At 35.0% G+C, this 11,949-nt stretch overlaps 1 protein-coding gene across 1 annotated transcript; it reads left to right on the forward strand.

The window, feature by feature from the left end:
- The first annotated feature begins 2,044 nt into the window (after nucleotides 1-2,044).
- LOC135744889 (retinol dehydrogenase 8-like) lies at nucleotides 2,045-11,738 on the forward strand. The gene is made up of 6 exons (XM_065263273.2): nucleotides 2,045-2,619; nucleotides 6,441-6,602; nucleotides 6,736-6,915; nucleotides 7,074-7,167; nucleotides 9,336-9,519; nucleotides 10,074-11,738. Exons 1-6 carry the CDS (start codon nucleotides 2,508-2,510, stop codon nucleotides 10,299-10,301), a joined length of 960 nt encoding a protein of 319 aa, XP_065119345.1. The 5' UTR covers nucleotides 2,045-2,507; the 3' UTR covers nucleotides 10,302-11,738.
- The last annotated feature ends 211 nt before the right edge of the window (nucleotides 11,739-11,949 follow it).

Below are 11,949 nucleotides of genomic sequence, written 5' to 3' on the forward strand. Positions count from 1 at the left end.
GCATCAGACTAGATTCCTACAGTGACTGTGAATTTTACAAGTAGGATGTGTTCCTGTATTAACATTTTTTGTTTGTACTGGAATTGTACTGGAGTCCTGAACATATCCCTTACCCCAAGCATGAACTAAAATTAGAAGGCAATGACAGATTGATGTTTCTCAACACTCGTCCTAACCCTAAAGCTAACTCTAAAATCTGATTGATAGAAATGTCATTCCAGGAGCAATAAAGAACCTTGTTGACCCTGAAACATGTCTTACATCAAAGTATTCATGTAAGACATGTTTCATTATAAAATGGATACATGATCATTATAAAATGGATACTGGACCATAATATTATTGTTGTTACATGGCAGCATTCTGTAACCGTTTACCTAATTTAATAATCATTTAGTTAATTGATTTAACCAATAAGCCACACAGCGTTGTGCTATATTATATTTCTGTATATCAGTATCATCTACTGTACGTGACTGCAGTGGAGAGGGTCATATCACTAGCAATACTGCTAGTCTATTAATGTACCAGAGCGTTTCCATTAAAAACATCTAATATACCATTATACTATACTGACCTTATACTGTAAATGTGTGTGTGCACGATTGGTATGATGTAATGCAATTGTCATACAGTATATACAATGGTTGAACATCTGCTCGGTATGTTTCCCAGACGACTTATGTGAATGCTTTGTTGCGGACAAGAACCAACCACCCCAATGCTTTTACATACATATAAATGCTTTTATACATCATAGCATGACAGTTTATTAATTTTTATATCTTGTTTAATAATTACTGCTTATGTTAAATTTAGGAGCAGTGAATGTTGTGAAGTAAACGTTAACAGTTTTTAACAGCATCACCATTAGGTTCCTTTACACCCTATGAAACTTGACTGAAACTTTTTTCACATTTATTCAGAACAGGTTCACATGTATTATTTATGTAGGTTATCCAGTGTAAAAAACATGATAAATAAAGGAAATTACCATATCTTCTCCAGTATGTTCAGAGCAAGGGGTGGCCAGTATACTGCATATGATGCTGAGTAGAGGGTTAAACTAAAAACAAAGCAACCAGGGGACAATTTATTAAGATTTCGTGTGCGATACTGTGTTTTACCAGCAGATGGCACTACAGACTCATTTAATTTCTTGAGCTCGTTAAACGTACAGTAAACAGCTTTACTCGTGTGTGTGGAAAGTTTATAAACACTTACCTTAATAAAAATGTTAAATGTTAATTAAAATAGCTATGTTTTAAATTATTAGCATTGTAACAAAATGGTAAATAAATTTAATTTACAATACTAAATAGAAGATATATAAACACTCGAAACTATTTGTTTGTTGTGATAAATATCACGGTGTCTTATTTAACTTTAACCCAGTAATAAATAGGCCAATTTCTATTTATTTATTAGTGGCATCTGTTTATTTACCAAACCCCCCTCACACACGCCCACATACAGGCACACAACCCTCTTGTAACAAACACACACACATCTCTGCGTTATCGCACGGTGCTAATCTGTGTTTTTCCCACTGATCTATATAAATGACTGGATTGCGCATGACGTCACACTTGTGAAGCCACCGCGCCGCCATGTTGGTATACCCAAACGTTCTATTAAATCAATGGACGTTATCAGATTTTAATGATAAAACATCACTCTACTCGTCTTCGTTTTTATATGTGAAGTTACCCTGTACATTATTACAACACAAACGTCCAAAGCATGTAAATAGTTATTTACTGAAAGCTGTACATTTTGCGTTTTAAACAGTTATTATACATTCATCTTTATTACAGTATCAGATCAGCAGACAGACCGCAGCATATTTTGTATTAATGACAATAAACGTGCTCATTCTGAAATCTAAATAAATAATCATACTTTGTACCGTATGTGCATGCAATAATTTGCTAGTTTTGTAATGTTATCTAAACTTACAAGTTACCCAAACTTATTTAGAGAAATAACGCCGTCACAGTGTAGCTGAATGTCAAACACAACTTTATTTATACCCGTGTCATTAACAAATGCAACAGACACACTCACATTAACGGTTTTTTATAAATCCATTATCCTGCCCGATTAAAACATAAACATTGCAAATAACAACAGAATTAACAAATAATTACGGTACACATATCCTAAAAATTAACCTTGTGTAACTGATACGCTGTAAAGGGGGTAAATTTTGATCATGATTTTGAATGGAAGTCAATGACGGTCTCTGCCGGTTGGGTATACCAAGATGGCGGCTCGAACTCTGCGCTGGCTTCACCTCACGCAGTTACATCAAGCGTTCTATGCGCAATCCAGTCATTTATATAGATCAGTGGTTTTTCCCAACAGCGCTGTAAATGCTGACGGACGCGTGCGCGCGACTGTAATCGATTCGCTGTGACATGTGACCGCGTAACCCGCTCACATGAGCTTAAAGTTTGTAAAGTCCACCGATCCGCAGCCCGCTGCTGAGCGCTGACACACGAGCCATGGCGAGTGGCGACAGCGGACAGACTGTGGTTCTGATCACCGGCTGCTCCTCTGGGATCGGACTGCGAATCGCCGTGCTGCTGGCCCGAGACGACCGGAAGCGTTACCATGGTAAACGCGCTCGTTTGCGTCGTAATTCCGTGTGTCATATTTACATGTTTTAATTCGTTCATGTACATATTTTAATACGTCTTAAAATGAATGTACATATTTTAATATATTTTTAAAAAATATTTACATTTACAGATTTATACATATTTATTTGAATGCATTCTTACTCATTTACATATTCTATGTAAGTTGTCACGTGTCCTAGTTCTGTATTGTCCGTAAATAGAGTAGCCTATACTGCTGGATATTTCTGTTATTACATAACTGTATACATTTGGAGATTTGCTACATATATGCATGTGGCAGACGCTTTCCTCCAAATCAATTCAACCTATAGATTTGATCAGTATGTGTAATCCCTGGGATAGAACCCATGACTTTTGCATTGCTTATCTACCAAGTGAGCTGCAGGACTACTCTTCATATGTATGTTAAGTTTTCTCATAGTTGTTGGTGTATTTTCATGTGAAAGCGGAGTTTCCCGGGGTAGAGATCCGCAAGGATACTGTTTGCCAGGCGGAGATCATAAAGAGACTGCCAGTTCTCTTTCAAGTGACTTCTTCAGTACAAAGCTCCCTTTATGGCTGTGAATTGTAGACCGCTGCCCTGGTTTAGTGCCGTGTCTAATGCGCCTATAGTTCACACACTGGAATGAGTGTTGGGAGAGGGACAAAGTTTGAGACCTGTACAAGTAAGGGCTTTAAGATGGGGTCGTCTGAAGTCTTCATCTAAGCAAAACTATTGTACATTTGTTATCTCCCACTCAGCTACATCCAGATACCCATTAATGTCAATCAAATACTAAGCTTGAGGTTCTGAAAGTGGGATGTTTTTACAGGGAGAAATCCTATTTAAACAGTGTAGGTCTCGTCCATCTGCAGAATTTCTCTCATTCTTTCTGGTCTTTAAAATTAATTCCATTTGAACCTCGCTGGCTTTTATTAAGAGCATTGCAACAGTGGCTTTTCGCAGAACGCAAAATCCTCTGAGATTAAACATTTCGTTGGTTCTGAATATAATGAGGAGCAGTGATATACGCCAACATCAAAGAAGCCAAAAAAAAATCCCATTATAGACAGAATGGCCCGTTCAAGAATGTGTAATCTGCCCCAAGTCTTACTCCAACACAACAGCTTTGACAATGAAATGGTTGTTCTCACAAACACATTAATGTTCTGCCCTAGTTTGGCCACACAGGCCTGTTTCAATTGAATTTATTCGCTCATCAGGTGCAGTAAATCTACGCATGCCTATGATTTATATACCCATGTGTGAATTAGTTTGAAAAGACAGAAATGGAGATTTCCAAGCAGCTGCACCTCCATCTTCACCCTACAGATGCAGTCACACTCACTGGCATTTTTCAACAACAGCTGGGCTGTGGCAGATCAGGGATACTGTCTGATGACAGACTGCAAGGATCTGGCAAATAAATGAATCTTCAATCCCAGAGGCAGAGGAGACTCGGATAAAGAATTAGAAGGGATTTGATCAACAAATCAAGTCGGTACTCATGGTGGGACAGTGGAACGACAAGAAAATAAATATCTGTCAGAATAGGACCAAACAAATAATTTTAGCAAAAATAAACTAGGACATGATGTAGGGCTGCAACAAGTAGTCAATAAAATTGATAACAATTAATTATGAAAATTGTTGTATCCATTGGTCTTCATTACGGGGTGTTAGGTCCTCCAAATATATATATATATATATATATATATATATATATATATATATATATATATATATATATATATATAAATGAAATTAGGCATCTAACAAAATTAATTAAAATGAAGGTTCCCACATTAAAAACTAGGCTGTGCGATATTGACAAAAGTCCTATATATTATGCTATATAAATGCATGCTAATTTGCGATATTCAATAAGCCTTGCGCTGCGATATTTTTTCTAAAATCAATTTGAATTGTATACCTTTGCACTTTTTAAAGTATATTTTTACAAATAAATCCCCTGTTTAAATGTTTTATTTAGTTACAATAAACAAACAAATCTTTGTTAAAGTAAAACAATTTTTATAAAAAACTGATTCATAAAAAAATTATTATTTTAAAATAATCTTTAGTGTTAGCTCACTGGTAGTCACATTTGTGAGTAAAGATTGTGCAAAACCTTAAACTAATCGTTTATTATCAGCCCATAAATCTCAAAAATGAAGCTCAATATCAACATTGATTTTTAAATCACATTATAATGTAGCACAATTTAAATACAGGCCTCCAAGGTTGCGAGACAAATTGGCTTATTAGATAGAGAGTTTTACCAGGGGTCCTCCCAATTAATTAATTTATTTTTTTGAAAAATGAAATTAGGCATCCAACAAAATAAATTAAAATGAAGATTTCCACATTAAAAATAAGGTCTGTGGAATATTGACAAAAAATGCTATATGCTAGCTAAATGCATGCTTCTGAATGCGATATTCGATAGGCTATGCCAGTGGTTTTCAAACTGGGGGCCGCGAGATGGTGCCAGGGGGGCCCCAGTTTTATGACATTTTATGAAATACATTAATTTTTCATGAATTCTGTGTAATTAAACCTAAAGAAATAAGGCTACTAACCAAAAGCACTATTTTTGTATAATTTAATGTTTTTTTTTTATTAAAATGTTGAGTTTTGGAACAGTTTTTTATCACAAATTTTCTTTGGGGGGCCGCGAAGGAATGCACCGTACACAAGGGGGGCCACATGCTGAAATTGCAATATTTATCTTTTTCTAAACTCAATTTGAATTGTATTAACTTTGCACTTTTTAAAGTATATATTTACAAATAAATACCTTGTCTGTGCGATATTGACGAAAAATGCTATACTGTATATTATGCTAGCTAAATGCATGCTAATGAATGCAATATTCGATAGGCTATGCACGGCAATATTTTTCTTTTTCTAAAATAAATTTTGTATTAACTTTGCACTTTTTAAAGTACATATTTACCAAAAAAACTTGTTTTATTTAGTCATAATAAGCAAAAAATCTTTGTTAAAGTAAAATATAACCGATTAATCGAACAAAATAATCATTTGACTAATCGATTATCAAAATATTTGTTAGTGGTAGCTCACTGGTAGTCATTTGTTACTAAAGATTGTATCAGTATAGCATTTTTCGTCAATATCGCACAGACAAGGTATTTATTTGTAAATATATACTTTAAAAAGTGCAAAGTTAATACAATTCAAAAAATAATCATTTGACTAATCGATTATCAAAATATTTGTTAGTGGTAGCTCACTGGTAGTCATGTGTTACTAAAGATTGTGCAAAACCTTAAAATGATGACTAATGGTTCATTATAAACCCCCTCCCACATAAACCTAAAAAATTAAGCTCAATTTTAAATCACAATATCATGTAGCACAATTAAAACACAGACCTCCAAAGTTGCGAGGCAAATTGGCTTGATAAAGAGTTTCTGTTTCATTGACATCATCATGGGGGTTGTCATCAGATGCCCAATCTAAACGGGTCTGATTAAAAACAACAGTGGAATAATGTACAGCACAAGCCTATTATCAGTTCTGGCATGAAGATCAGACCTTTGATTAAGGTCACTGTACCCTCAGCTGTTCAAAGTACAAACCACGGTTTATTTAAGCAACACTTAACACTGATTACATTGTTTGGGTTTGCTTACAGTATGCCAGATAAAAGTGCCCGTTCCATTAAGCTCAGCTGCAATGTCCTGTTGTGATTTTCACACAAGGCTTCCATGTGTGTCTTTGTATTTATTAGCCTTGCATTGTTTTTTCTAATTATTACATGACAACATGTTTCTCTGTCACTCCCACAGTTATTGCCACTATGAGAGACCTGAGAAAGAAAGACCGGCTGGTTGAGGCGGCGGGCGACGCATATGGAAAGACATTGACGCTTTTGGCTTTGGATGTGTGTAGTGATGACTCTGTCAGACAGTGCGTCAACAGCGTGAAGGACCGACACATTGACGTTCTCAGTGAGTGAGCAACAACACATGGTCATTCATAATTCCACACAATAAAAGCTTGTGTACCTTACAGATTAAGGTCAAGCTCATTCTTTGTAACCATCTGTGACATACTGACATCCATGCCCACTGTATATTTCAGTTAATAACGCCGGAGTGGGTTTGCTGGGTCCTGTGGAGAGCATCTCTGTCGATGAGATGAAGAAAGTATTCGACACCAACTTCTTCGGTACCGTGCGCATGATAAAAGAGGTCATGCCGGACATGAAGAAGAGGCGGGGCGGCCACATCATCGTTATGAGCAGCGTGATGGGCCTGCAGGGTACGCTGACTTGGTGGTCTTTAGATGGTTGACCTTAGGGAACAATAGAGCCATTCAAACTTATGGCTGTAAAGCTTTATGATAATCCAAATATACCACACATGTTTTAAGCAACTTTACTTTATAACTGAGATCATCTCTGTTTGTCGCACCCGCAGGTGTGGTTTTCAATGACGTCTACACAGCCTCCAAGTTTGCCATAGAGGGCTTCTGTGAGAGCCTGGCAGTGCAGCTGCTGAAGTTTAATGTGAAGTAAGTCTCTTATAGTTATCTGTTTGGGAGCGGGAAGAGTCAAGAGCAAGCAACACACACAAAACATTATTCCACTATTTCTGGATAATCTATGATTTACTTTTTGTTTACATTATATGCACTTTGTTTCCGATTGCCAACAAAACACATTTAAAAAAAAAACAAGAAGACATTTGATGCAGTTTTACTTACTGCCTGCGACTCATGACCTTGTTGGGACTGCCCCATTTTAACGAAAATCCAGCGTTAAACAAACAACTCCGCTGCTACTCCGGATTAACAAACTATATCCATTGTTTCCATAATGTTGGCTTTCTTCTCCTTACATCCAAAAACACACTTCTTCTTTCGTGCCATTGTTGAGTCTTAAAATAAAACAAAGCTGTTATGTGCAGTGATGCCTGTGACTTCTGCTCGAAGAAACAATGCTAATAAGCGTTCTTGCTCTCACTGTGATTGGCGTGTGGGCGTGCTTTTCTGGGGGAAGTGCCCATAAAAGGAATAGGGGTCACTGATACGTAACAGGTTCCCATGTTTGAAAAAAACTTTCCAAAACTTGTAGGAAAGAAGAGGTGTGAGTTTGGCCCAGAAATACTCTACTGTTTTTTGACACCTTGCATTTGTTTAGCATGAGGATTACAACTCTTAAACTGTGTTAATAAGTCAGAATGCATAAAATAGCCCCCTTTAACAAGTTGTCTATTATCTTGCATATTACTAGCATATTGGGTGTTCATTAGTTCATATAAAGCACATATTAATGTATGATAATATTCTTTATCCATCCTACCCTATACCTACACTTAATTCTACATCAGCTACCTTACGAAGTATTAATGAGAAAGAAGTAAATTAGGAGTTTATGGGGGCAAAAACTGTAGTTAATAGTGAATATGTGTTTACCATACTAAAGTGAAAATAGCACAAATGTATATCTGCTTAAAAATAAACTCCTTAACACTTTACTTGAAGGGGTGTTCATAAGACATACAGTACATGATACCTTCATAATCATTCACGTGTCATGAACATGAAGGAGATTTTATATACGTTTATGACAACTGTCATTAAGTGTCATTTGTTCAGTTATGTCATTTTTAATGCATATATGACATTGTTTGAGATGTCTTTGTTATGACAACTTGACATTAAACAAAACATCATAACTTGTCATGACAACTTGACATTACCAAGACAACATAACTGAACACTTTTTACAAGTGATACGAATTGAACTTTTCATTAAAATGTCATTAAGTGTTAATACTCTGTCATATAGTTTTATAACAGCGTCATGAATATTTTTCTTGACCTCAACTATAGTGGTACAAATATAATTTGTCATTAAAATGTCATTAAGTGTTAATACTGTCAAATAGTTTTATAACAAAATCATGATGTTCATAATGTTTTTTAAGTTTCCTCCACGTGTTTAACAAATACAATCTCAAATAAAATTATATTTTATTGCATTTGGAGACCTAAAATTAAATGAAAACAGTACAATAATGGGTTAAGCCATGCAGTGTTGGGTTAATATCGCTGAAAAAACTGTTAATTACATTAAATTAATTAATTAAATGTTTTGTTAGTTTTTTATTATGTGTCAGAAAATGTCAGTTAGTTCTATTAGTTGTTAAATTTTTATGTAATGTGCAAATTCATAAATTTAAGTATAATCTTTGGAAGTGTCTGTTGCATTTTGTTAAGGTATTTAAAATAATTTGACAGAGTATTAACACTTAATGACATTTAAATGACAGTTTAATGTAATGTTAACCAATAAAGCCAAAAAGTTTCTTAAGTTTGATCATTATTCTGCCATGTCATTTTTATGACAGATTAATGACAAGTTATGATGTATTGGTTTATGTCAAGTTGTCATAACAAAGACATCTCAAACAATGTCATCTTTGCATTAAAAATGACATAATTGAACAAATGACACATCTTCTACGTGTTGTGTCATGATTATGAAGGTGACACCCCTTCAAGTGATGTATACCAAAACGCTGATACTTACGCTGATCACAATTAAATCTAAATGGTTAAAGATTTGATATTAATAATTTTAAAGGAAAAAAGCATTTCCAAATATTTGATACTTTCAGTTTGTTTGACATTTGCATAGTCATGTAACATTAACATAATACGTGCTCTTATCTTAGACTGTCTCTGATAGAGCCGGGACCAGTGCACACAGAGTTTGAGACGAAGATGATGGAAGACGTGGCCAAGATGGAATATCCCGGAGCAGATGAGGAAACGGTCCGATACTTCAAGGAAGTTTACTTGCCATCCTGTATCGATATCTTTGGGGCAATGGGCCAAACCCCTGAGGACATTGCTAAAGTATGTGTCAGCCTTTACCACTTCACCACAATCTATTATTCAACTTGAGTTCATAATTTAGATTGTGCTCCCTGTGCTTGCAAAGGGTAATGTTAAAATGTGCATATTTTTTTCCTTAAAGGAAAACAATACCGTTTTTCAATATTTTACTATGTTCTTACCTCAATTTAGACAAATTAATACATCTCTATCTTTTTTCAATGCGTGCACTTAATCTTTGTACAGGGCATCTTGAATGTGTTAGCGTTTATCCTAGCCCCATTCATTCCTTAGGATCCAAACAGGGATGAATTTAGAAGCCACCAAACAGTTCCATGTTTGCCCTATTTAAAGACGATTATAAAACGTTCCCTATAAAACGTGACGATTTTTTTTAGGCTAATAAAAAGTGAGAACTACATTGTACGGCGGAAGAGCACTTAGTTTGCAGCACTTTAAAAGCACCTCAAGGGTTTTATATACTGAATATATTCCACTTTTAATCCCTATAAATCTCTATGCACTTGTATACATTTTTACAATTTTGTTGTCACAAAATTGTTCCTTCATTCCAGTGCACGAAGAAAGTAATCGAGTCCAGTCGACCCCGCTTCCGCAATCTGACCAACAGCCTCTACACACCCATCGTGGCCATGAAGTACGCCGATGAGACCGGTGGACTTTCAGTGCACACCTTTTACAATCTACTGTTTAACTTTGGCTCGCTTATGCACTTTACCATGAGCATCCTTAAGTGCCTGACCTGCAGCTGCCTGCGCAGACGCACCATTTCTCCTGACTGAAGAGGGAAGCAGTGAAACACACTTCCCTTTAGGCATTGATGATACACTCCTAAATATAAAGGTGATAAAAGAAAAAATATAGATATAACTTGTGTGCAACAGTTAAAGACTATTTGTGCAACCATACAGCTTGATATAGCACCTTTTATTAAACTTTTTTTAAGAGTGTTATCCTCAGTTCATCTACATTTAAAAATGAGTTACTGTTAGAGAATGTGACTTTGTTCTAAGTTATTATTGTGTGAATTACAAAACACTGTTGCATATGCAATAAAAAACTGCAACATGCAATCAAATAGTAAATCAAATATTTAGTTTTAACAGGCAAGATTCAACTTAAATGTCCGGTGCATGTGATGCTTGTGATGTGACAAACAATCTCATAACTGCCTTTGTATGTACTAAAGATTTACAAAAGAGGTTTATTATAACCTTAAAGGAATAGTTCACCCAAACATAATTAATGTTTTATAAATGACGTCATGTTATTTTTTTTATATGTGGCTTTTTGGAGCTCGACAATGTTGAGAACCATAATAAGACGATAACATGACTGCATATCTTTTTGGGATATTTGGGTTAACTATTCTTTCAAATGACTATATGATGTTTTGTCTGTTTAAAAATCAGTTTCTTTCCTTTTATGTTGTTATTAACTTAAACATTTAGGTAGTTACAAAGCCATATTTGAAAAGATGTATTGGTGATCCTAAATAATAATGTTATTTGATCAGATTGATCCAACTTGAAAACGTATAAAAGTGTAGTTAGAAGTTTTGCATTCGTTTCATGTCTTGTTTTATTTATGGCACTTCCTTTATCCCATTTGTACTCAGCTTTAAATAGAGGAGAGGATGAGCAACCCAAACACTAAAGCAATAAAAACAATGTGAAACTACGTTACTGCTGTGTCCTGAGGCGACACCGGATACAATCGAACTTACAAATGTAACCAGCAGAGAGCAGCAGAGCATTTTTGGTTCTAACTGCAATGTTGCCAAGTCCACGGTTTTTCACATAATTGGGCTACTTTTAAACCATTGCCGCAAGTTGTTTTTTTTTTTGTCTACAGGTTGAAGGTTGAATATTTTGCTGTCCATCTTAATGCATGATGATCTTATTTGGGGTTTCCCTGGACCACAAAACCAGTCATAAGTAGCATGGGTATATTTGCAGCACTAGACAAAAATACATTGTATGGGTCAATATTATAGATTTTTTTTTTTTTGCTTATAATCATTAGTATATTATGTAAAGATCATGTTAAATTAAGTTTTTTTGTACATTTCCTACCGTAAATGTATTCATTATTAGTAATATGTGTTGCTAAGGACTTCATTAGCACAACTTTAAAAGTTTTTCTCAATATTTTGATATTTTTTGCACCCTCAGATTCCAGATTTTTAAATTGTTGTATCTGTGCCAAATATTGTCCTATCCTAACACACCATACATTAATGGAAAGCTTATTGTACATATCTCAAATTAAAAAAATTAAGTGTTAATAAAAGTGTTAATAATTACTTTTTAAGTAGAAATTTTATTAAATTCATAAATGTTAATGCAAAATATTGTTTTAAATTATGGGAGTGGCATAGTTTTAGTCTAGGTGTTTGGCCTAAAGTAATTGGGGTTGGGCTGGTTTTGT

Source organism: Paramisgurnus dabryanus, chromosome 3 (assembly GCF_030506205.2).
Source record: "Paramisgurnus dabryanus chromosome 3, PD_genome_1.1, whole genome shotgun sequence".
NCBI lineage: Eukaryota > Metazoa > Chordata > Actinopteri > Cypriniformes > Cobitidae > Paramisgurnus > Paramisgurnus dabryanus.

Excerpts from the sequence above, each read along its gene's own strand:
- LOC135744889 (XM_065263273.2), top strand. The coding sequence starts at position 2,508 with ATGGCGAGTGGCGACAGCGGACAGACTGTGGTTCTGATCACCGGCTGC. Across the intron at positions 2,620-6,440 it reads CGACCGGAAGCGTTACCATG|TTATTGCCACTATGAGAGAC; the intron begins GTAAACGCGCTC and ends TCACTCCCACAG. Across the intron at positions 7,168-9,335 it reads CTGCTGAAGTTTAATGTGAA|ACTGTCTCTGATAGAGCCGG; the intron begins GTAAGTCTCTTA and ends CTCTTATCTTAG.